Here is a 27,445-nt window from a genome sequence, read left to right on the forward strand (position 1 = left end):
ACACTCCAAGCCCATCCATAAGAGTGGTGCCAAGAGTAGAAGAGAGAACTGAATGCAGTTCTCAGAGGCACCAATTCAATGCTCCTGCTCACTTGTACTGTGACCTGTTTTCAACAACAATCTCAGTGCATCATCAACCACAGACACTGGTAAGACAGACAGGTAACAGCCATGCTCATTCTCTCATCACAGTCATCTCCATTTCTTTAGTCGGACCTTTTTTCCATTGATAAGTTTGCATAACATTTCCTCTTCCCCCACTTCAGCTGTCATCTAAGTGACCAAATGAGACCTGTTGATATATTTATTCCGCTACTGATATCCCATTACAGTGCTTATTCAAAAATAAAATTGTATATATATATACACATATACATATATATATATCACATCGAATGGTCAAAACATATAACTGTCTAGAACTCTACAGGGCATTCTCCTTCTTGCCACTGATACACAAAGCTTCCAAAATTTCAGGAACCTTAAGATTAGAGAGAAACCCAGTTTCCTCGTAAGTATTACAGTGTACACATAAAGCCCAAATAGATAACATTGTAAGATAACACAACATACCACTGCATAACATGCCCTAAAAATATGGGTACTTACTTTTTTAATTCTCTTGAAACCACCTTTCATATGCTCAGAACATGGGAATTAGAAATGTTATTTCTAATGTGCTCTACAGAGAACATATCACTGCAACCTGTTTTTTCTTGTATAACGTAATTGTAATAGCTTGGTTTTGTGTTCTTGAACTGAACCTTGCCCTTGAAACATACTGAAACACATAACATACCGGAAAAAGCACATTCCATGCAGAGATGCTACGTTACGCACAGAAAGGCAGGGGCTTTGGCCAGTGCTAGAGTAGCCCTGTTTACCATTAACACTCACTCTAACAGTGTTGAGAGCAACTTTAATATTGGGGATAGAAAATCTCCTGGGTCAGTATTCAGTTTCAATACTTCACACACTCCACAAGGCCCTGTCTAAGGGGAACACATTCAAACTCCCATCCCCAGTAAGTTTTGCAGAATCAGCATGCAGCAGCAAAACAAGAGGCAGTCAGCCTGCCTCACTGCTTCCTTTTTTAACACAGCAGCTGTACTGTGCCTACTGTGAATGGTGAGCACCCAGCTCTGTGCCCTGTCAAAGCTGAGCAGAATGCACCCTCACTGCCAGGATGGCCTCGCCAGCACATTGCCCACCACCTTCCCTCATATAGCCTTTTCTTGCTCTTGCCTTATTCAAGCCTATATCATGACAATAGCTCACTCTCTGCCTTCAGGTGTCTCTCTTTTTAGGTTTGTGGAAAAGTTTCTAGCAAAAATTTTTGTTGGTGGTTGTATTCATATGGTCCCTATATATTCCTCTATTCCTCTGTTATAAAGATAACTAATTTCTTCCTACATTAGTCTATTCCTTCTCTGTACTAATGCTATTGCACAACTCTACAGCATCTGAAGATCAGTGCCAAGGTCACTAGCAGAAAATATTAAACAAGTCTGATTCCACGACCAAGCCTTAACAAACCAAATTCTATTGATATCAGCAGATGTCAGGTTAAACAGTACACTGCAAACCATAGCATTCAGTTTGTAATAAGCAAAACATTCCACATGCATTTCAGCAATGCTGCATAACCTAGTAAAAGGTTATTGTGATAATGGCAATCCGACCAACAAAATTATATACATATGTAAAGCACTTGCTGCCTCACAAAATTATTTTACTTAGTCTTTTTAAAACAATAGCAAGAAACATAAACCTACTGTCTATCAGTAGTTTTTAGTTTGGAGGCACTGTATTGGGTTTGTGTGGCAAGGTTTTGGTAGCAGGGGGGTACATGGGTGGCTTCTGTGCGAAGCTGCTAGAAGCTTCCCCTATGTCCAATAGAGCCAACGCCAGCTGGCTACAAGACAGACGCACTGCTGGCCAAAGCTGTGCCCATCAGTGACACTGCTAGTATCTCTGGGATAATGTATTTAAAATGAGGAAAAATTTACTGCACAAGAGCAACTTTAGTCAGATAAAGGAGTGAGAATGTGTGAGAGGAACAGCTCTGCAGACACCAAGGTCAGTGCAGAAGGAGGGGAGGAGGTGCTCCAGGCGCTGGAGCAGACTCCCCTGCAACCCGTGGTGCAGGCCATGGTGAGTCAGGCTGTGCCCCTGCAGCCATGGAGGTCCGCGGTGGAGCAGAAACCCACCTGCAGCCCACGGAGGACCCCATGCCAGAGCAGGGGGATACACGAAGGAAGCTGTAACCTCATGAGAATCCCACTCTAGCGCAGGTTTGCTGCAGGACTTCTGACACCGCAGGGGACCCACGCTGGAGCAGTCTGTTCCTAAAGGGCTGCACCCCGTGGGAGGGATCCCACACTGGAGCAGGGAAAGAATGTAAGGAGTCCTCCTCCTGAGGAGGACGAGATAATGTGTGATGAACTGAACAGCCCCTATTCCCCATCCCCCTGCATTGCTGGCAGGTAGGAGGTAGAGAATTCAGGAGTAAAGTTAAGCCTGGGAAGAAAGGAGGGGTGGGGAAGATGTTTTAAGATTTGCTTTTATTTGTCTCATTGCCCTGCTCTGATTTGATTGGTAATGAATTAAACTAATTTCCCCAAGTTGAGACTGTTTTGTCCATGATGGTAATTGGTGACTGATCTCTCCCTGTCCTCATCTTGACTCATAAGCTTTTCAGTATATTTTCTCTCCCCTGTCCAGCTGAGGAGGGGAGTGATAGAGTGGCTTTGGTGGGCTCTTGGCATCCAGCAGGGGTCAATCCGCCATAGGCACAAAACCAAGAAATAAAACATTAAAATCAAATGGAAGTCAAATTATAGTGCAACCCAAGAAATGAAGGGATTATCCAACTAAAGATTCCTTTCTGAGTACAAGTCAGGAAATCACTCAATTATTCTGAGCCAACAGAGAGCTGCTGTGCTAGTCCAGATGGGACTCCACAGGAAGTACTGAGTCCATGTTTTTTACATTCTCACTCTAGATTGAGAAAGAATCTGATTTTCTGGAGGCAGGCATTCAGTGAAATTTTGGGAGACGTTTAGAATGGTGTAGCTCAGGAATGCAAAATGGGAGCCTGGAAGCTACTGTAAAATGAAGCATATTCCAGCATGCAGTGCCAGCCTTAATATATTTGGTAAAGATTGCCTTTCTATAAATACAACAACTTGCTGCTTACGTAAATGATGCTTCACCCTTCGTTTGAAATATCTATCATTCTGACATGGTCGAACGAAATCCACACTTCACAACCACTACAAAACGAAGCTGCAAATACTTTTCTTTGCTCTACCCTCCTTCAAGTGGAAACCTTGCTATTCATTCTGTTAGGAGACTTCAGCCTCTGAACCTTAACTGGCAGAAATACTATGGATAAAAGTTTCAAAATCCTGGGCGATCTGATGGCACAATTTCTGTCCATGCATAGACAAAGTTCTCAAGAGCTCTGATAATAATTTAAGAATATATTTTTTGTTTTAATTGTAGGACATCTTCATCAGATAAAGCTCTGTGGTTGGCTGGAATATATTAATGCCAAGAATGTACAGCACTGATCTCCTATTTGATTTTTTACAGCCAAAATTTGCAACAGTGAAAGTTAAGTTTCAGCCTCCATGGGACTTCAAACATTTATCACCAAGATTCAGGGACACTAAAAGGTACAATATGCCGAGATAGATAGGTGACTGCACTAAGAAAGCCAATGAATTGACCAAACATAGAGGAATGCAGGTTCCAGTCTTTTTCAGAAGAGACTGATAATCTCTCCTTCTTTCTATCCAAATTAATATTTAATTAGTCCATATAACTAAAAACAAAACTCAAAAGTGAGTACAAGAGATTTAGAAAGTTCTCATCCTATGCACACTTTACTATGAAGGCAGAGGGGGGCATAGGATAGGAGGTTCAAATTCTGTCAGATAAATTCCATCATACAGCATGCCCTATACAAAAGAGCTTTTGAAATATTTACTGTATTACGAAGCATAGAGATCTTTGCTAATTTTGTATGGGTTTTAGCTTTAGAAGAACTGAAATAGGGAAATACATTCAGCACAAATTCTTCATGACAAAAGTCATGATTCAAGATGCCTTTTTGCTAGTCCCAGAGCAGAATGTCCATTTTATTTGGCATGAAGATAGGATAACTAAACCAAACTCTTTGCAGGCATGTGTAAAATATAGTAATTAATGATGTATCCTTCCCTTGACAAGTGGATTCACTTTTGCAATTGACCATGTGCAACTGACCATGAATAATACAATGAAGGATGGTGTTAGCATACTTAAGATAAATCTACACAATTTATTGTCAAATACTGTGGCAGATTTGTGAAACAAATGGTTTGATGGTCAACTTCTGTGACAGAATGTACAGAACAGAAAAGCCCCTACAATTAATCTATTGCCAAAAATCAATTTATAGATCATATGCTTTTCCATTTAAGCTCAACTTTGATAGATACGGCTGTTTACTACTGCACTAAAGTGATGCACAAATATGATTCAATCTAAACTTTTCAATATTTAACAAGGTTTGCACACTATAAACAGCTGCTCACATAATGTGGAAATTCTGAAACTTTCTATAAGCCTATATAAGCCTTGACTAGAGGAAGGAAAAAAAAAAAAAAGAACTGGATTGTTTTGTATGTATTACCAGTTTTTTACAAGCAAGCCAATTTTGCACTTCAATGAAGTCAAGATTGCAAATTTAGCATGAACTGAAGTAGCGTGCAGCAGCTGAGCTGAGATTCATGGGAAGGGGATCATCAGCACAGCAATATACAACACTGAACTGACAAAGTAGTCATCTTGTTACAGAACAGAGAGCTGGTAACAACCACAGTGCATATTCCCTATGATAAGGCCAACCTAGAATCTGTAAAACAAACAAGTAGCATTATTTAAAAGTCACATGCCAAGTCCTAGGGAGAATGCAGCAATGATAAAAGCGATTACCAGGCATCAGGTAACTTCATCCTTAGGACTGCAATTTAAGAACGTAAGCACAGCGAAAGCTGCAAGCTGTGATAAATTCTTGTGTTGGTACAGCCCTGTAGCACTCAAGAGCACCTTTCTATAGCCTGTTAGTGCTTGACATAACAGCTTTAAATCAGTCTCTGCAATGTTAAATTGCTTCATAGTTTTTATGATGGATACATCCTGTTGGGATGTAATTCAAAATAAGCGGTTCCTACTGCCTAAGCTAACACACAGTCAGCAATACTCAGCACCGAAAATCCCCTTCATAAGCTTTCTGGCCCCTAGGAAGCTCAGCCATCATCAACTGCTGATAAAGAGGTACACATTAAAACTAGAACCATGTATCTGCAATATAATTCAGAGGCATTTTTCTAATCCGCCTCAGCACTCTTTGAAAAATAGTTCGCCAGTCCTGAGATTGGATATGTAGATGGTTCTGAAGACCTACACCAGTCTCATCCTGCAACAGACCTTCACAGCAACATTGTGCAAGGTCCAAAGGCAGCTTTTGCACCATTTGTTTACTTAAACAGAGAGTTCATTGCTGCAAGTCAATAGATTTTCTAGGTCCTCTGTAGATTTTTGACACAGGATAATCACTAGTGCTCTCTCTCTCTGGGACAGAGGCAGCAGAATATTTAAAGCAGTAGCTTCTATTTTCTCAGGATAAATTCACAGCAGAATTTACAAGTCATAACACTACCATCTTGTACCTATCTTAGTGAAAGACAATTAATGCTTCAGCATCTAGCACGCAGCTGTCAAAGCTGGAGACATGTGTCCTGGGTAGGATCACAGCCTAAATTACATGCCTTTGCAGAAGGAGCCATCCAACTGTACCCAGCACTTTGAGCTCTGAGCTTTTTCCTGAAGCTAGATAGCTAAGTCACACTTTAGAAAGACACAAAAAGACTCTGTCAGTGGCCAGGATGGGAACATTGGTTTGGTGATAGGAGACCTCTTCTGAAATCTGCCCTGACTGTCACAGGGGTATCAACAGAGGCCTCCCACATCTTAAGCACTTTCCCACCAGGCTACTGGATATTCTGCGACAAGTAGTCCTCATTCCTTGTCATAGATGTTGCAATCCGCACATTTCAATCTCTCCCTCCCACTGCAGTGCATGCACAGACAAGCCAGCTCCAAAATCCACTCCTCTCCTTCTCACTGTCCCCATATAAATTATTTAACAAGAGCAGCTTCGACAGGAGCTTAACGTCTCACAGACTACCTAGCAGTCTGGTTACTAATACAATTCTACAAGACAGAAGGGTCAGGACTCAAGCCTGCTCAGACTCCCTCATGGGGTTTGCGGAAGGCTGCATCTAATAGCCATGCTGGCCATTCAGATGAAACAGTGTAAGTAATTTTCCATCTAAGATGTGTGGCAAACACTTTGGAAGCAGCAATTCTGTTCTGTACATGCCCACCCAGGGAAATCTAGTAATCATGCTTTTTAGGTGCCTAATCACCATTTTGGATACTTAAACTCCCTGGGAAGAAAAAAAAGAAAGAAATGAAAACACAACCCATCAACCAACCAGAAATTTCCACAACCAACCAAACCTGAAAAGGGTAGGGTACCACAAAGCAGTTTAATAACTGCACAGAACAATTTTGTTTACTAGAATAATCAAGCATATAACAAAGAGGTGTTACTATAATGAAATGAAAACGAAACAATAAAAAAAAAAAAATCTGTATGCTTCAATGTTAATTTTGCAAGACTAAGATTAGAGCTTTCCATGATAGCACCATAAAACCTTCAGCAAGTCACAAGTTAGTACACAGGAAAGTCAGTGATGTGCTGTATGAAAGCATAGGTTTCTTAAACTGAGAGATCTCAACTAATTCAAACAAAAACTCATGCAAAAATTGGAAGCCTTAAAGCTACCAAAAGTCTGGCATTACTTACTGTTTAGCAGCAACATGAAAATTGTTTGTGTGGTATTCTAGTAATATTTTCCTATTAAACTCTACCATGGTTTTTGTCCTTATCATTCCTTCCGCAGAAAACAGTCTGTTCTTCTGGGAGGACATTAGATAACCTGCCAAATTCACACCATATGACATTTACCAGGGAAGTAGCATGTTGTCATCAGTGTAAATAATGCTGCTTGTTCCAAATCCCACTGAGTCACCATATTGCCGTGCTGCTAGCAAATGCACAAGTTGGAGGAGAAATCTACCATGGTTTACTATTATGCTGTACAGCCAGTCAATCAAAATCTTACTGCGATAGTACTAGAGATTTTGTTTTGCTTTACAGAGCCCTGGAGTATGACCAAGTAAAAGCTCCACCTGCCACAAAGTACAGTGAATTCTAGTTCATGGCTTTAGCAGCGCAAAGAGCAATGCAGATTATCTGGAGAGAAAGAAATGAGGGGAGAGAAACTATGAGAGCCAGTGCACCACCTGTGCTGCTCATATTGCAATCTGAATCATGCAATAGGAGGTAAGAGCAGCAATCCATTATATGTTCTACTATTTAACATTTTTATTGGTGACATGGACAGTGGGATTGAGTGCACCCTCAGCAAGTTTGCCAAAGACACTAAGCTATGTGGTGCTGTCAACATGCTGGAGGTAAGGGATGCCATCCAGAGGGACCTTGACATGCTTGAGAGGTGGGCCAATGCCAACCTCATGAAGTTCAACAAGGCCAAGTGCAAGGTCCTACACCTGGGTCGCAGCAATCCCAATCACAGATACAGCCTGAGCAGAGAATGGATTGAGAGCAGCCCTGAGGAGAAGGAGCTGGCGATATCAATCAGTGAGAAACTGAACATGAACCAGCTTCAGTGTGCACTCGCAGCCAAGAAAGCCAACCGTATTCTGGGCTGCATCAAAAGGAGCGTGACCAGCAGGTCAAATGAGGTGATCCTGCTCCTCTACTCTGCTCTCATGAGACTCCACTTGGAATACTGTGTGCAGTTCTAGGGCCCCCAACACATCAAGGCCTTGGACCTCTTGGAGCAAATCCAGAGGAGGGCCACAAAGATGCCAGAGGGCTGGAGCATGAAGACAGGCTGAGAGAGATGGGCTTGTTCACCCTGGAGAAGAGAAGGCTCTGAGGAGACCTCAGAGCAGCTTCCAGTGCCTAAAGAGAACCTACAGGAAATCTGGAGAGGGACTTTTTACAGGGGCATGTAGTGACAGGACAAGGGGGAATGGCTTTAGGCTGAAAAAGGGCAGATATAGGTTAAATATTAGGAATAAATTCTTTACTGTGAGGGTGCTAAGGCACTGGAACAGATTGTCCAGAGAAGCTGTGGCTGCCCCACCCTTGGAAGTGTTCCCAGGTTGGATGGGGAACTATGTGGTCTAGTAGAAGGTATCACTGCCCATGGCAAGGGGATTGGAATTAGGTGATCTTTAAGGCCCCTTCCAACCAAATAACATTCTATGATTCTCTGACAGGCCTAAAAGTATACAACGTGAAAGACAAGTGAATTCAAGGTTATTAAAGAGACATAATTAGCAGAACCATTTTTCAAAAACTGGATGCCAAATAAAACTATCTACCTGTATGATGCTTAAGAGCCATGTACATGTATAGGGTTCTTAATCACTGGTGTGCACAATTCTTGGAGATCTATTTATATCATGACAACAATGAAAGAGCTGAAAGCAACATTGGGAGAATAAATCTATGAAGAGAGGTCATGTGATAATCAGCTGTGGAGGTGCTCTGTTTAACATCTATGAAAGGAAGAAGAACAGCTTATCAGGGACCAAAAGCCTTCATTATTTTCTATAGCTTTCAATTTTTGGTGACCTTAAAGCTGTAGTTAAATTTGCTTCAGTGCTTTGCTGAAAATGCCTTGAACACTCATCGCCTCATGCATTTTCCCAAGCCTCTCAACATTTATTTCTTTTGACTCCAATCTTCCCAGTATAAAAATGAAATCAGCTAGAAATCTCACACACAGCTGTTAAACTCAATTGCGATTTGGTGTCATTGGGTTCACTAGTACTGAAAACTCTGTATGGAGGGGAAACAAAACTGAAATCTGAATATAAATACAGACAAAGGCTTAAGCAGAAAATATGAAAAGCCTCGTACTCAAAGGCATCATTTCATACTAATGATCACAGGGAAAACTACGAAACTTCCTGACAATTTTCACTGTAAGGGATGCTGAACAATCTGAAAATCTTACCCCTGTCACCATTCAGGTTTGTTCTGATGTGGTGTGCCTGAAATGCTGCCACATATGTTTTGAGTCCTTAACATTTGCCTCTTAAAAAAAAAAAAGTATAAATAAAAATTTAGATCAATAGCCCGATCTTAAACCTTGCTACTGACATTAGTATGAAAATAACAAGAACATGTATTGTTTATTCTAAGGACAAAACCGTAAGGAATACATTTTTTTTGGAGGATGGTGAAGGTTTTTCCAGTAGACCAGCACAATGGCACAGAATGGCATTTGAGCATATATTTAGAATTAAAGACAATAGAGTTTAGTACTTTCTAGAATAACCACTTGAAAGACTGACATTACTGAGCTTTGGTCTCCAAAATAAGAGCCTTATCCTAGTACCATTTAAATTAAGTCTTCCTGCAACTATAGTAAACACTGTCAGCTATTTGAGCATCAGATGAATAACAGCCAAGCATATCCCTCATATTCTCTTGCCTACTATTGTGGTAGTTCATTATAATACTTATAGAAAATTGAAGAGTGAGCAACTACCACACTTCCTAGCAAGGTTTGGAGGAAATAGCAAGATTTTTTTGTTTAGTTATAAATCAGGTGTTGAAAATAAACTTCTGGGGTTTTATGCATATTAAAAAAACCCCAACAAACAAACCAACACCCCAACAGACAAACCGAACCACCTCAAACAAAAAGCATTTCCATTTTCTTATATCAATAAGAAAAAAACCCTCATTCCCCAACTTTGAACTGCAACACTTTGGTTCATTTTATCAACAGTCAGCCGTTTTTTACCTTCTTTATAACTGAATTCTGGAATTCAATGTATTTTATAACATGGCTGAGTCAGAAGTTAATCCCAAACCTAATACTATGTTGCATACTTCCAGTAATTACTCTGCTCACTTTGCAGTAGACAAATGTTTCTACTTCCAGTGTAAATTTATTCCACAACTCAGCCATGTTAAAGGTAGAGCAATATCAGGTTCTTGGAAAGAGACCAATTTTTTTAATATAGCACTTTAATTTGTGAAAAGACACACAATGTGAAATATTAAGAAAACCATTGTAAATTGTACACCACACATTTATGCCTCAATTGTATTGTTTGAGCACATATTTAGCTTTATACACTTTGAGTAGTGTCACTTGCTGGGTGGGACTTGCCTAAGTCTAGAGAACTAAGTTAAAAAAACCAACAACAACAAAAAAGAAGCAATCCGAAGGAAAAAAAAAATGGGGGATGAGGAGGAAACACAACACAAAATGTTGTACCCGGGCATCGTAGTTAATAAGATATTTTAAGAATCAGTTTGTATTTATTCTATCTTCAGGTATCCAAACAGTCAAAGTTCCCACTAAGCCACTGCCACCTTACACTAGACAGTTATTAGCTCCCATCTTTCAAACAGCATTCAGTATGAAATGTGCTAGTTGTTTATAACCTACATCCACTCCCATCCTACCTAACATGATGCTAGCGTATTGCGACAGTAAATAATTGATAGCAAAAATGCTGACTAACAGAACAAGAGTGACAGAAAATTGTTCACATGTCAAAGAAATTATTCATATGGCACAGCAGTCTCCCTTTGTATGGTCCTGTCCTTACATTTGCATGAACTCTATAAGCATTTCTTGAACCTGAAGTCCTTCATTAGGGTCTGAGTTTTAAATGTCACTGCCCTTAAAAAACCTGAACCATAACACCCTAGGCAGTGATGAAGCAGTGAAGCAGCAAAAAACGATTATTGTATTTAAAAACTGAAATGCTGTTCCACCAGCAGGACTATTCAAGTCACACAGAGGTGGTAGGCTATGCATCCATATAAATTCAGTAAGCAGATCATCACCTTGTGGTCCAAGTATCACCATTAAGATCTAGCTGCTCTTCAGGTAACTCCCTCCACATATGAGGGAAGAGGGCTTAGCTCCACTTCTCTATTTGCTGGGACAGAGGAAGCTATTATTTTACTAGTCCAAGGTAGAAGCAAAGAAAAAAACGTAGTACTGCTCTAGATCTGGTACATTTATGCACCTCTCCATTACAGAATATGTCTACATAGTCAAAAAGAAGTTTTGTTTCAAAGGTTAATATTTCCACTTTCACTTACAGTCTAAGCCTTAGACACAAGAGTGTATCTGCTGCTGTTTCAGCATTAATCAACTCTGGGGAGTAAGAACCAAAAAAAAAAAAGCCCAGCATACACATGAATTAAGAGAAGTATCCAGCCTATAGCCTCTGGATTGTACCCAGCCCATCAGAGCTATTTATCCAGCTGAACCCTTGCTCTGGAAGTCAGGAGATGAGGCAGAGAGCTGGGCATGAGCTAGATTAATTGCTCCAGACAAATTACTCTAGACATCCGCTCACCAAAAGCTGCCAAAGGATCCCCACTTTCCTCCCACCCCCCATCACATCACTTGAGCTCTGTCCATCATATGACCACAAAGAAAGCCACAGAAAATACATCTTGACCACATATAAAAGAACATATGTATGTTGCCCACATGAAAATGTTTCTTGTAAACGTGTCAGATACATGCCAATCACATATCATCCTACTAAGGAAAGGAGTGCACACCTACATGGCAGTGAAGTTTGTCCCTTCAGTTCCTCCATTAGATGCTATGTGGCTTACTCAAGACAACAAGACACTTTACTGTCTTCAGAAAATAGGAGAGAAATTTGAGAGTTACAATCTACTTGTGACTGAGTTTAATGAAATTATTCCATTCAAAAGGGTCTTCTGAGTCTGATCTGTTTTTTTCCAAGTTTCACACATTTTTGACAAACAGCTGAGGTTGAAGCTCATGTTAACAGTATTTAGGAGCCTGTTTTTTGAAGACTACCTTTCAGTAGCATTCTTCATCTCCAAAATTGGGTAGGTATTAACTCTATCCCAGATGAAACCAGGACATCTTTAAAAATAAACTTCATAGGAATACAGTGAGAAGGAAATAGTGCAGAAGCATAAAAATAGACTCAGAAGTCCAATAACAAACTATAAATCATTCATTTCCATCACACACTGACTTGCACGACATTTCTGCTCTTATTAAAGAAAGTAGTTCAGAACATTAGGAACAGGTTCACAGAATCACTAGGGTGGAAGGGATCTCTGGAGATCATCTAGTCCAAACTCCCTGCTAAGGCAGGGCCACCTAGAGCAGGCTACACAGGAACGTGTCCAGAAGGCTGTTGAATGTCTCCAGAGAGGGAGACTCCACAACCTCACTGGGCAGCCTGTTCCAGTGTTCTGCCACCCTCAATGTAAAGAAATTCCTTCTAACCTGAAAGCATTTTAACTTGTTCCAAAGACAACAAAATCACATGAGACCATGGTGTAAGTCATCTGTCTTGTCTTAGACAGACTCCAGTATGGTCTCACTGTGTGTGACAGAAGGGATAAGTGAGGCTGTCCAAGTTCCTTGTGAACTCAAGGCAGATCTAAAGCAAGCTTGGACCCTACCCATGGGATGTCTACTGCAGAACTACACTCTTTATAGGGATACATTAAGTTTGTAGCAGAGAGTTATAGGCAACAAGAAGAAAGTTGAAATGAGGCAGGGAGAGGAGGAGGGTAAAGAGACGTTGAGTAAGACCATGGCTAAAACCACATCAACTGATAGAGGAGGACACCTGCATCTGCAGGCACTACAGGCTCACTCCTGCCACCCCCAACCCACTAATTTTTTGTTGGAGTTAATACAATTCAGATTACTTAGCTAGCCTCCAAAATTAATTTAATGCTTACTGTAATCAATACATTGATCCATCACCCATCATGAGGTTTCAAAAAATTAAATACAATTACACAAATGAATAACCTAGAAAAGAATATAGTCTGCATTTGCTACAGTAAAGATGTACTGGTTGTGGTGAATACATAATATGAATTAGCACAACTCAAATAATTTGATCATAAGAAGAGTTGCCTTTGGTCCCAGACAACTGGAAAAGTGTTCCTGATCAAAAAGAAAACATCACCACACCACCAAGAATTCTAATCAACGTGAGTAATATATGAACTGATCCAGTATAGAAAACTCACTTTAATTCTATGGTCAGAAATCAGTCACATACATGTTAAGAAAGGACTTCCAATTATGTGCAATTTATCTTTATTTTACCAAAATGTACTATTAATATACCTAATTTCTAGTACTATCAAATAGTAAAATCCCTATGTTCTATAGGGAACCCAGTTTCACAGACCAACTTGCTCCATCCCAGAAGCCCTCTAGGACAATCCAACCATGTTACTTGAGGGGAAAAAAAAATAAATAAAATTAAAAATCAAGTGCATGTAACAACCCAGTGAATAATGCAGAAACAATAGCCCATAAAATTAAGCCCTTTAAAAGTATACTTTCACCTTGTTTGATCTCCTTAACAGCCTCAACTGCTCTGGATGTTTTCTGTTTTCAGGGCACTTACACAGATGGGACCTCAACTGTGAAAAGCCAGTGCAACAGTATGCCAGTTCAAGGCAGGCAAAAGTACAGGACTAAGAGGTTGTCCTGGGTTCAGCAGTAGCAGTCAGTTTTTCTCCTTCTTAGTAGCTGTTGCAGCGCTGTGGTTTTGACTTTCGGCCTGGGAAAATATTGATAAAGCCGATGTTTTCAGTTGCTGGTCAGAATGTTTATCCTGACCAAGGACTTTGTGAGTCTCATGCTCTGCCAGGGAGGAGGAGAAGCTGGGAGGAAGCAGGGACAGGACACCTGACCCAAACTAGCCAAAGAGGTATTCCATACCATAGCACGTCATGCCCGGGGATGTAGAACAGAGAGTCCCCGGAAGGGCTGGATCACTGCAGGGTGGGGGTGAGGTACCGGTTGGTGAGCGGTTGTATTCTCTTCCTTGTTATTTCTCTTATCATTATTACTATTAGTGGTAGCAGTAGTGATTTGTGTTATACCTTAGTTATTAAACTGTTCTTATCTCAACCCGTGGGAGCTGCATTCTTTTGATTCTCCTCCCCGTCCCTCCAGAAGCGGGGGGAAGAAAGGTGGGGGGGGAAGTGGACTTCGTGGTTCTGATTTACAGCCTGGGCTTAAACCACGACAGAGGTGTAAGAGGGATCTCTCCCCCTCCAGTTTTAGAAGATCCAAAGTGGGTTGCAAATGGTGAGATATGCACCAGAAAAAAATGGTCTAGGTATTTGGGCATCTTTTTTCCCAGTTTACACACACTTCCTCTGTGGGCTAAGTAAAAATTTTGAATTTTGGAATACTGACAAATTTACCAGACTAGTCGAAGTCTCTCTGAAAAGTTTCAAGTTTTATATTAAACTTTTCCTTGAGCTCTGGCAATTGCATTGCTAACAACAGAGTTGCTAGCACACTAGTGGCAATGTAGTACAGACTGTTTTGTAACATAAACTGAGTTAAGATATCAAACCCTATCATTTAGCTATGGAGATGAAACTTGAAAGAAACAATGCTCACAGATTACATGCTACAGGCAGGCTATTGTCCTGCATTCTTTGCACCACAAACTCATAGGAAAATTGAGATTCTGTTATCTCTGGTAAATCAGCACAGATTAGACAGCATATGTGCAGTGGAAAAAAAAAACCCAACAAACTCAAATTCATAATAAGGCATAAGAAAATTCTAGATTAGTCTTTCATAAACAAAACTAAACATTTTAAGGAAAGGACTATATTATATGTTAGGTTGGAAAGCAGAGTCTAACACCCATATAAGCTTCTAACAAATTAGAACAAATTAGCTTCCATTCTGTGCAGCAGGAGACCGGAACAGAAGTTATCCTCTATTTATGGAAAGGACTGCATGGTAGCTAAGTCATTATAACAGTATCCGTGATCTCACCATGTACTCCTGTCCTGGAAGAGCAAAGACTCAAGTCTTAGCATAGGCGAAATTGGAGAAAAAGCCGTTTAAAAAACCAACAAACCAGAACAAACCAACCAGCAAAAATACACAAGCGTTCAACGTACAATCAACATTATTACTCACTCACATGCTCATAACATTAATGTGTAACCCTTCAAAAAGTAGATTTCTCCTTTAAGGGCTTTCAAAATCCCCAAATCTGTAAGCACACGACTACTTTTATCACAGAATAATTAATTAAGCATGATTCTATGATTCTATTCACTTCTCATTTTACCAAGCTCTCAATTTGGATGCATTCTGTTGTTAAAAAAAAAAAGGGGGGGAGGGGGTAGGGGAAGAAATAGAAAGAAGAGTTTTTCCAAAACATGTACAAGTGGCTAAGCATGACACAAGACTGACACAGCAATTCTGACCATAATCAAAACAATTTTGTTAAGCCTCCATAGTTGCTACCTGAGAAAACTACTTTTTCCTTTTGTTTTACTCAAATCTTATAAATAAGCCTAGGATGAAACTGTTCTTGTGCAATTTATATTCCTATGGACCCAAATGAAACCTATCACCAAAAGCAGTATTTATTAACCCTCCTCAGGAGTGCATGAGATACTAAACTGCATGCTGTACAATCAAGAAGCTTAACATAAACTAATGGCACTAATACCTCTTTGTACATGGCCAACTCCACGCTACCAAACATACTTTTTCTTGTTCCCAGAGTGATGAGTAACACACTCTTCAGGAGCACATCTAAGCTTTTAAGCAGAAATGGGAGCTAACAGAACAACACAGCCAGAAGATTGAAAGCAGTAGCACTCTATGGTAGAACAGCAAAGAAGAGAAAGAAAAATGGAAGTGGGAGGACAGCAGCTGAGCAGCAATAGCAAATGGAAGGGGTGGGAAGGCAAAAAAGAGAGCAGATGAATAGGAAAGGAGACAAATGAGATATGAAAGAGACAGAAGACAAAATTACCAAGAGTCAGTCTAAAACAGCAGTTCTTAAATTATGGCTCAGCCAAAGGAAACTACAAAGTCAGCCTGACAGGAAGAGTAAATTACACTGCTGCTGTCAGCATCTTATTTCTTGAGTGGTGTTGCCAGGAGTCAGCCATGGCTAGGAATTACTGGCCTACCACATGGCAGTGCAGGTGCTGCAATGACTTTGTTAGATAGGTGTCTCATGAAGAAAGAAAACTCTGAATATGCAATACATGCAATGAAAGGAGAACTGTGATATCTAAGGAAGTGCACCAAGGTATTGCTGCAGTGCCTTAGCTTATTTTAATTAGAGACATTAGCTATGTAAGATATCATGTTTTCCTTACAATATGTAATACCTTGGTCTATATTATCAGTCCAATCAGAATCAACTAAATAACAGAAGAGACTGCAAGTATAGATGGACACAATCTTCTTCTCTCCTGAGTTAATCTAATAATGCAAGTAAGAATTAAGTCATGTTTTACAAGTTTTCATCATTTAATACAGTGTAGCATTAGCCTTCCATTAGGCTGAATTACTGCATCGTTAGCTCAGAAGGAACCTGGAAGGAAGTTAAAGGCCTGTTTTTACCAAGAAACTGTACCAAAAAGATAAAGAAGTTAACATAGGCTGAAAACCTACCATGAGTGTCTCTTCTGTACTTCTTTTTCTTTGTAGTGGAGCAACTGGAAATTCAAGAAGGGATTTTACCGTCTTCCTTTTGGCTTTTTCCATTTGAATATTAGTAAAATAGTTGACAGCAGCAAACTCAATAAGAGCAGAGAACACAAAGGCAAAGCAGACTGCTATGAACCAGTCCATGGCAGTAGCATATGATACTTTTGGCAGTGAATGTCTTGCACTGATGCTCAGTGTCGTCATTGTCAACACTGTAGTTATTCCTTCAAAGAAATAAAGCAAAAACATTGCTGAGTATGAGTAAAACAAAGCTAGAATAGGCAAGCAGCTTCAAACACTTTTAAATCGCTCAGAAATCTCTCTGCTGCTTGTGAATAGTTCATTAGATTTAAGTCATGGCAATAATTATATATCTATGAGCAGCTATGCATACAAAACAGTTAACCAGATTTTTAAAGGAGGCATGGAAAGCCATGACTTCAGCAGATTATCTACAGTTCAAATGACGAAAACGTGGAAGCCTTCATTTCACATTCTTTTTGTGTCAAGTTTGGTAGAATTTCTTAAAAAGAGTTATTTTAGCTCTTAAAACAAGTTATTTTATAAACATCTGAACATAATTTAAGTTGTTAAATCATGTCTGTGCTCCTCAGATTGCAACAAAACCATGATTTTTCCTGCAATGGGTTCAGAATGCCACCTATTAGTCTGTACCTGTTCCTCTGATCTCATTTATAATCTAGGTGCCAGTAAGTCATGGCCAATTATTTTGGTGCTAAGGAAAACTAGAATATTATGTTAGTAACTCTCTTAATTAAGAAACTATCACCTTATTTTTTAAACCCTTCTGCTACTACTTAACCAATGAAATTTAATTAGAATTTAATCTTCCAAAAGAACAACTTTTTAATTAAAGTATACAGGCATGAACACTGAACTCAAAATATGCCCACTTCATGGGAATACTTGAAGTGCAAATACATGCTGTATAAAAGTAAGCTATGGGGCAGGATTTTTTTTTCCTTTTTCATCCAAATTATCCCATATCATGCAAACGTAATACCAAGAATATAGTGAACACTGCATAAGTCCTACTACGATAATGGCAAGAAAGACTGACTACAAATGCAGATGTCTTTACTTTTATGAAAAGAATTCTGTATCCATTTTAATTCAAGATTAAATGCATATGCTCAGAAGAATTAAAAATAATTAAGAGCATGGTTTCCAACACGATCTTCACATGCCCTATTCCTTAAGCAGTGGTATTGCATATGGGTAATCTAATATGAAAAAGTTTCACCTAGACACTGCCGTACAGAGAACTGGACACAAAAAAACCCAGTCCTTCCTACTGAAGAAGAAAAAAAAAGGAAAAATAATAGCCAGTTTGTGAAAGCACACAGAATATCTCAGAGCAAACTCAGCGGGATAAAAACACAGATGCAAGTTCACAAAACCTTCTTCAGTGGGAAGGTGTTGAAAAACACATCACTAAAAATATTTAAGTCTGAGTTAAAAAAAAAATAAAATTATGGAAAGTTATTTTTTTTTCCTAGAAGAGACCCATTCCTGATTAGCCCTATCCTTATTTCTCCTGCCTTTGTCCACTAAGCAAACAGCTTGTCTGAATTGTTTTTTTTTAAGACATTTGTTTAATAGATGGAATAGGGTGAAGTGATTTGAATGGACAACCACTCCCCAAATAGAAGGAGGAGCAGGCAGGCCATAACAGGATTGCAGTTTATTGCCATAGTCTTTATCAGTCGATGATTAAATCATTTTTCTGGGATACTTACAGTTGCCACTGCAATTGCTCTTTAATATGTGCCACAGGGTTTTACAGGGTAGGAAATCAGGTTCTGGTAAAAAAAATACCATATATACACACAAACTGCAAATATTCAGAGCTAAATACTTGCAAGCTTCTGCAGTGTCCAATGGAAAGATTTTTTTTGGATAGCCTCTTCTCACAGTTCCACTAGAAAGCTGGTATTATAGCAGGTGTTCTGGCTTCATTCCTATCTCTTGCCTACCTTTTCTTATAAGAAAACCTTTAGAAAACAAGGTCTCTGTTGGAGTTTATCAGAAAACTCGAAAGATACTTTTTAGCCATACTTTAAGCCATTTGCTTTCAAAGGCATTTTAGAGAATTATCTGTAACTTAGTGGATGTCCAATCATTATTAATAGTATTTGTTTTCAGAGTGACATATGGATATAATGATACATATTCCATCTATTGCTCTATAATTTGTACATTTTCAATTATCACATTTTGTCTGTAAATACAGATTCTACCTTTCCAGTTCATTGTAATACTCCCTTCAAAAAAGTTCCATTATTCGACATCCCTGCAAAGGCATGTGAAGTGATATACTAGTTTGCCTAATGTAATGCTTGAGTTCTGAGCTAGTACGGTTCTTATTAGGTTTGCAGGTTATTTCTCCTATAACTAATCATTAACCTTGTTAATTTGTGATACTGAGCAGTGTTCTGACTCCACTTATGTTGTTTGAGCTGACTGTCACGTAGAAACACTAATTCCCATCACTCCTGCCAGCACCTATCTATCTATAGAAAGGCTTCTTCTAGAACATTCTTTTTCTGATTAGTCCTGCTTTAGACTACAGTACATTATAAAGTCAAGACATTGCTCTATAAAGACTCCTTTTAAAAATGTTTTTATCCTACTTCATTATTAGGAATTGCATTTCCACTTAATGTCTTCTGCTTTGTCTTCCATTGAAGCTTTTTTGTTTTTATTTTCAGAGTCACCGTACCATCTCATTCAAGCTGTATTTTGATGAAGGCAATTTTAATATCTTGCTATCATTTTGCTTTTTGAATTCATTTTCATAATGGCAATGGCAGAAAGGAAAGAAAAGCATAAAACACGAAATTACAGGAACAGGATCTAAGCCTTACTGATAGCAAGCTTTCACTAATGACACAGATATAAGAAGACATCGGTACCTCTCGCATACTCCCAATCAAATTGTTTTAAAATAAGTAATTACACTACTGTCCACTGAAGGATAAAATTGTTCTGGATCTGGACCAAGGACTTGACTGTATTACTCAGGTCTTTCCAGTTTTCCAGGATTCTACCCAAGCAGGTATAATCCCCACAGATACACAGCCATTTGCCACGGGCAACCATGACACCCTTCAGGTTATATATTCCAAGTTTCTCTTCAAATTCCAAGGATTCACACAACAACATTCTTCATACATTGACAGCAAAAATTCCTCTGAATTTATATGATTCCCTTGTTGCTGCACTAGTATGGAGGCAGTATATCCCAATGCACTAAAAAGGCATATTCTAGTGAAAGTCAATAAAGCAGTACAAAAAAAAGGGAAAAAGAAATAATTACCAAACACAGTTCTAGCTGGAACAGATTCCTTATTTATCCAAAATGAAACTTGAGAAAGGATCACGGTCATAATACATGGGATATACGTCTGAATCATAAAATAACCCATTTTCCGTCTGAGGTGGAAGTAAACTGTCATAACAACATATTCACCTAGAAAAAATATGTAAGTAAAAGAAAATATTTTTCTGACTGTCCTGAAAATTTGTGTTCAGAATAACTGTTTCAGATTATCAACTAGTATTGTTTAAGGTATTGCTATTCATACCACTTAACATGTATAGAAAGATATGTTCCTTAAAGTCAAGAATTAAAGTTTTAAACAAATATCCTGGAAGTAGTAGATTCTAACAGTGGCATTCAGAAGCTGATATCCAAAATACTATAAATGTACAGCTACTATTGGATTACATTTTATAGTATTAGCATGATTTTTAAAAATCTCTTAGCAGCTGTGCAAGAAAAGAGCCCCAAGACACAAGCTACCTACCCACCATAGTATCCCTAACATTGTGGTACCTATCTGCCAAATAAACAACAGATACACATTAAATGTTATGGAAGCATCTCAGCTTTTATTAGTTTTATATGTCAGCACCACTATGATAATGAAACAAATGCAAAAATCACTGATAAGAATTAAAAATATTGTAACTTTATCTAAAATGTTAACATTTGTATTAAACAAAAAAATAATTGCTGATTCACCATAAACTGAACAAATTGTCTAAATAAAGCACTACAGAATGAGCATTTTGGGAACAGTAAGGAAATTCCGTTGTTAACTCATAATAATCAATATGCTGAGAAGGAAACTGCTAGTGTATTGCAAAATGCTGTTTTATCTTTGAGAAAAACATCCATAGGGCAATACATCAAATATATTTATCTGCTTCATTTTGACCATCTGACAACACCCAAACTTGCTGATGCTTAGGAAATTATTCCAAATTTTAAAAACATTTTGGGAATATGCTTGTTTATCACCATACTGCTCATCAGTGATACTTTGCTCATTTCAGATGCCTATAGTTGCCATTTGCTTTACTTCTTACAGCACAAATCAGCAGAAGTATCTATTGTGACTAATGCATTTGTGCCTATCCTTATCTGACTAGAGGGTATTTATGGCTTTAATAACCCATCCTGTATGCTGTACTTCTATCTCAAGCTGTTTGCACCACCAAACAAAGGAAGTCTTTTGCACACAACGTGGATACAGTACTGAGAAATTACTTCCTCAGTGGAAGTCTTGACTCTTCAAACTGCATTTTAAACAGTGATTAAACACTTATTTTGTCTCTAGGAGTAACGATCTCATTCTAGCTTTCTGAAAGACCATTGCAATCTACTGTAATGAATCTGCAAATGTAAATCTGAAGGACAGAAACCTAATTCAGATTTATGCCCTCAGCCCTTCATCTATACCCTATGACATTCAGTAGAACACCTTACAAGAAGGAAAGAAAGAGACTTTGGGCAATGTTACAGGGTTAGTTTTACCTCAAGTTGATTTTTACTGACGAGATTCCTACCTGTAATAGATTTAATGGTTTCAGTGGATACTGTATGCCCAAGAAGGTCATACTGAACTAAACTGGAAGACTCCTCAGGAACTTCCACTGACTTCTCAGGTCCTTTTGTCCAGGTATAAATCATTTCACTCTTTGGATAAGCATCTACAACACAGCATCAGTTTGTGTAAATAGGAAACTTCTTCTCACACCTTACGAAAAGCCCAATCCAAATCTACTGAAACCGAACAGTAAGACTCTCACTGACAACTTTAGAAGATACCCTTCATATTAAGTTAGCCCCAAAAGCCACCCTCAGAGAAGAATAAATAGCAGATAAAGTCATACGTCAAGTGTCACACACAAATTCACTGTGAATGTGAAGTTTAAACATGAGCTCTTTCTGGATTATCCCTTATTGGGCATGTAAAGTTTATCATTAGATTACTTTGAAATTTTCATCATTAAAATATACTAATTTATAAATTGAATATGTATAAGGAGGATACATTTTGGAGACTAGGTGAACATTTCTTTACAGAAAAAAATGATTATACTAAAAACTATAGTATATTATATACTAAAAAATACAGTATACTAAAAACTCCAATATTTTAAACTTGTGTTCAAAATATTTGCCAGAACCGGAAGTCATTAAAAAAAAAAAAATCACAATAGCCCAAAAATAAGCACACCCAAAGAAACATTTTACATTTAATACAAAAGACATAACTTAGGGCTAGCATTCAATCCCTACACAGCCCAAACTCCTGTTACAATTAAATTAAATCAGTCTTGCATTTGAAATGGCTACATCTTATTTCAAGTTTCACTGAGGAAAATAGTGTCAAGCACAATTTCTGCTGGCTGGTGATTCTTCCTGAAGAAATATGCCTGTGGAGAAGCCCCCACTACTGAAGCTCCTGCATAGAACAGCTGATACCAAGCCAGATCTGGCAGCGCCTGGTCTCCCGTCTCACCATAACAGGGATGAAAAACCTTATCAGAGCAGTGTCTTTAAAATCCCCTTTTGGTTGACTACCCAGCTGTGTAAGCTAAATTTATGCTAAGGAAATACTATGAGGAGCTAACCTCACCACTCTCAGGTCAAGGAAAACACGATTAATATCTAGGCACTGACCATGTTGGAGTGTAAAGCAGAGGTCTGTGGCTGAGGAGGCTTAGAAGAGTGACCAGATAGTTAATGTAGTGCACTAACCATCCCCAGGCAGTCTCAGAGGTCTCTGCTGTGAATTCAAACTGAGGAATCGTAACTACCTCGGTTGTTAAGCAGTACGTCCCAAATTGTTCCTGCTAGTCAAAGTCTGGAGATTATCCAAAAATCTGTGTCTCTCTTCAAAGCAGAAAAGGAAAGTTACCTGCACTAAGATTCTTCTCACCAGTCTAAAAATTATCTAGTCCAAACTTGCCATGCAGAATCCTGTTACAGGCCAGGAGTAAAGATCAAATCTCTGCACACAACCTACACATCTACCATAGGATGTCAATGTGCCTCCACTAACTGCAGAGAAAATCAAATAACCTCCTTCCTTAGGTGCCTTTCACCTGGCTGTTGTAAGCTGAGATGGATCCACCCTCATTTTCTTCTCCAGAAATCTCACACTTTACTGAATATCTCCCTAAGAACCAAGAACAACTAAGTATTTCAAGCAGCTGTGTAGCCAGAATAGTGGGGTAGTAGCTGAATCACTGTCCAGTTTTCAGTTCTCTGCCTGGATTTAATTTTTGAGGCCCTAAATAAAATTCCCAAGGAAGTTAACAGGAGTTTTGTCTGCATAAGGATTGTGTATCAATATTCAGAAAGTTTAGTAATTGCTCAAAATCTACTTCTACTATTTAAATTCTGTAGTTACAAGAAATTTCATAATTGCAACTTACAACTCCCAAATTTGAGAGGACAAGCATGACCATCCATGGGAAAATCCACTAATCTCATGGGACACTCTGCACTTATTGTAAGCCTATAATGGAACAAATTAAATAGTCTCTGGTTGCCATTTTGTCTAGGCAGCATAACTTTTGCATACAATAATTGTAAGAAGCCAAACAAACAGATGAAATACCTCATTGTGTACAGGATGGTGCCATTTCTCATTATTCTGAAGAGTTTATTTGGGGCTGTCATATTATGTGCAACAGACTTTTTCCCATTCCTGAAGAAAGTGTCAGGAGTCCACACCTTCGAAACCATCAAGTTGTTAAGTCTTAAAATTTCAATAGGGCCATCATATTTTAATCTTTTGTCTACCCATGTCTGACGGAAGAAGACATCCATTGTGTATTCCTGTATTAAATTTGCAGAAAAACAAAGATCACATTGGTTTGTTTCCTGTAAATAAAGAAATCCCTCAGAAGCAAAGAAATCAGTAGTAAAGAAAATGCTAAGTCCACCATACAAATATATTTACATCAATTAAGGTGTGTTATGTACTCCTTAATAGCTTAATTTTCCACATTAGTCATATCAATAAATTGCTACACATATTTAATCATTAGGGAATAATTTATCTAATTAGGTTGCAGGAAGAGGGCAACTAAATTTGTAGTCAAGCATATAACCAGAAACAAAATGATGTCTGACAATAAGTGTCCATAATTCTTAAAGAAAAGACATCCATGGATTTTCTGCTGCTGGCTAAATTAAAAATATCATGACAAACAATTACTTCCATTTTAAATTTAGGAAAGAATATTTAATTTCAGCTCATGGAAAGTAAGCTTTTAACTGAGGAAAGCTAAATATTTCCTTTGCCATGCTCACAAAACATGGATAATAAATCATATATACTCTTACATATACACACATTTGGTTTTAACTACATAAGTATCCCAGTAAATTCCTCAGAAAAGCTCCAAAGAAAACATGCAAACAACAACTACAGAACTGCAGACACAGGCACATCATGGGAAATCATATGTGAATGAATGGACAAAGGAATGCATTTCTCACCTTGAGAAGCTAAAGCATGTCACAAAAAAAGTCATCATGTGGCACAGAAATACCTTTAACTCCTTTCTAACTTAAAGTTGTGATTTTGTTGTTAAGCCAATGTTTTCTGACTTCATTTGAAATCTTCTGCATGACGTTACCTTTGAAACTACTTGTATGACCATATCTGTTCTCACCATCAAGGAGGAATGTTTACGAATGTAGTGAATCTCAGAATTATATCTGTCTTCCATGGCTATATCCCCCACTTTGGTTTATACTTAATCTATGAAAAGTCTTATCTAGTGTCATTTCTTGCTGGTGTAGCTCATAAGTAGCAGTTTCTGTTAGCTTCTACATGACAAATTTTGTAATATAAGATTTTGTAATATAACATTTAAACTGTTTTCATTACACTGGGTACCAAAGTAACCCAGAAAAAGACATTCTGATCATCCCCTGTACCAAGACTGCCGCTCTTCACTGTTTCAACAAGCTTCATGAGTGCAGCCACATTCAGATCACATTGGGTCACTAGTGGATACATTAACTAAATTACTCTTGTGATTCTACGATTCCAAAGCCAGTTCCTGGATTCCTGACCAGCCTCGGCTGTGAATTTTCCTTTTGCCACTTTCTTACCTACCTTCAGTCCACGTTCTCACCCCTGCTTTCTCCAATATAACTAATAATTTCCCATGCAGCACCATGTCAAATACTTCAATAGAACCTGAGATGCTGTGCAGCCCCCATTTTAGATTTGAAGGACACATTACTGGATTTCCCTGGGACCAGATTCTTGTACCCCTTGTCACACTGAACAGTATCATACTGTACATGACAACCACTGAAGAAGTAAGATGCATTTCAACATGAGACTGCTGTCATGAATGTAGCGCTTGAAAAAAAATCTCTTGCTATCTTTCCACATGATAGCACCAAATGAGGTACATCACAAAGTGCATGACAGCACTGTATGGCAAGAAAGTTACCGCCTCAAAACTGCCTTTCCCTTAAAGAAGTTCTGTTCAGCAGATACGGCTATGTTACTTCCACGGGATTTCTTGGATATTCATAAAAAAGAGAAACTACTGTATGATTTAAGGTTATACCACTGGATTATAGAAGCTGATGAGTATTCTGCTGGATTTGACCTCAAATGAATGCAGATGCTATTCATGCACAAAAAACAGTACATACAAATGTAACATTTCTCTTCTGTGACTATTTCATGCATATCACTTTGATGTTTAATTTCTGCAGACATTTATGAAAACTCATCAGTCAAACATTTGCTGAAAGCGATGCTAAAAGGGGCACAAAGATCAGCAAAGCGTATTCATCTGAAATGAAAACATCAACAAGTATTTTTGAAATGATGTCATTATTATTCCCCTGAGAATAACGCAAGCTTCAGAAAGGAAAAGCAATTTCAAAGATATTACACATTTTCCCCACAGTAGACTGACTTAGATGCTCCCCATAAGGCCTGATTCTGCCTCTACACCAGTCTGTTTTAAATCCTATGATATGAATTCCTTAAGCCAACCAAAACCCAGTGAAAGTATGACCTGAATCAGGCCTGATGTATCTAATTATAACCTGTAAATTAAGCTGTTACTAATCTTGCCTACTTTGCATGATTGACAGAACAGTACAGATAAAGCATCCCCCCCTTAGTGCAGTTGTTTCTCAGAACCAGGAAATGGCATTTTAATCCCAGAAATACATACCATTTCTACATCAGAAACAGGTCCAAAACTGGTGACATATATATCTGTTTTGACTTCAGTAACAGGACCTAATGTATGAAAAGGAAGTGAGCAAGAAAATTTGAATATTGCAGGTCAACAATTCCCATAAAGGATCCTGATGTGTGAACAGTTACTGCTTTGAGGGTTCTGTGGACAAGCAAGAGCAAAATGCAAACACAAGTCATTTCGGATAAGTCTCTAATAACAAGTGCTGCTCAATTACCTTTACCACATAAGTAAATCAAAAGCAGAATTTCCATGCAAATCCCCATCCAGAAAACCAATGTTGACTCAATGGATAAGAAAACAGATGCCAAAGAATTAAAAGGCTCACTGAAAACACCATGCTAATTAACAACAAGCACTGAATTCAGGACATCCAGATTCTCAAAGGCATTTATTACTAACATTTGGTCCTACTGGTAATAATGGGGCTACAGATATTAGCATGCCATGCATTGGGCAGTTCAGTAATGCAGGATCAAGAATGGCACCCATATACTGAGATGTCCTTAAGTGCTTTGATGTTAACAATATAAATCAAAATTTGATATCTAAGCTTTTTTGAGGGTCTGAACCTAGGTGCACATGCTATTACAAAGCCTGTCATGAAAGAACTGGTGATAACCTCAGACACTGTTAAAAAGAGTGCTCCGAGCAGCGACCTTGTGCTTTCACAGCTGGATATGGCATAGCAACAACCATCAGAGAAAGCAGATTCATTTTAACGTATCATTTCATTTACTAGAGGACAAAACACCTTGAAATTTCAGATGGACATTCACTCTACAGTCCCCCTTTAGCCAAAGAACACACACACTAACTAATTTCAGTGGAATTTAGGTCTGTTCCCAATGCAGAAGGCTAGAAAGCTGCTAATCATTACCAGTTATTATGATAACTCTGCAATCAAAGCATTAGCTTTGTTTAGTTCAGATAATTAACTCACATCATAAACATATCTGTTTGGGAAAAAAAACCACCATGATAGACAAATTCATAACCACAGTTTCTAAACCCCTACAGCTCAAATTTCTACAGAGAATAATTGTCTTGAGTCTCTTAATTCAGGCATTATCACAGTATTCACAATCTAAAAATGAAAGGATGACTTAAGACTGTTAGTTGCTGTTTCTCTCTAAGAAAGAAAAAACAATATTAAAATAAAATACTGTTGACAGATGTCACCAAATCAA

General features: G+C 38.4%; 1 protein-coding gene across 1 annotated transcript in view; it reads right to left on the reverse strand.

The window, feature by feature from the left end:
- The window catches only part of GABRA4 (gamma-aminobutyric acid type A receptor subunit alpha4), a gene marked incomplete at both ends in the record, with an annotated part of 38,889 nt that overhangs the window by 2,937 nt on the left and 8,507 nt on the right, over positions 1 to 27,445 (reverse strand). Inside the window, 6 exons of the mRNA XM_080616086.1 lie at positions 16,656 to 16,915; positions 20,032 to 20,184; positions 21,567 to 21,710; positions 23,445 to 23,527; positions 23,630 to 23,850; positions 26,229 to 26,296. Of these exons, the coding sequence (XP_080472212.1) occupies positions 16,656 to 16,915; positions 20,032 to 20,184; positions 21,567 to 21,710; positions 23,445 to 23,527; positions 23,630 to 23,850; positions 26,229 to 26,296 (929 nt within the window). The remainder of the gene's footprint in view (positions 1 to 16,655; positions 16,916 to 20,031; positions 20,185 to 21,566; positions 21,711 to 23,444; positions 23,528 to 23,629; positions 23,851 to 26,228; positions 26,297 to 27,445) is intronic.

Source organism: Psittacula echo, assembly GCF_963264785.1.
Source record: "Psittacula echo genome assembly, chromosome: 1".
In the NCBI taxonomy this organism is placed as follows: domain Eukaryota; kingdom Metazoa; phylum Chordata; class Aves; order Psittaciformes; family Psittacidae; genus Psittacula; species Psittacula echo.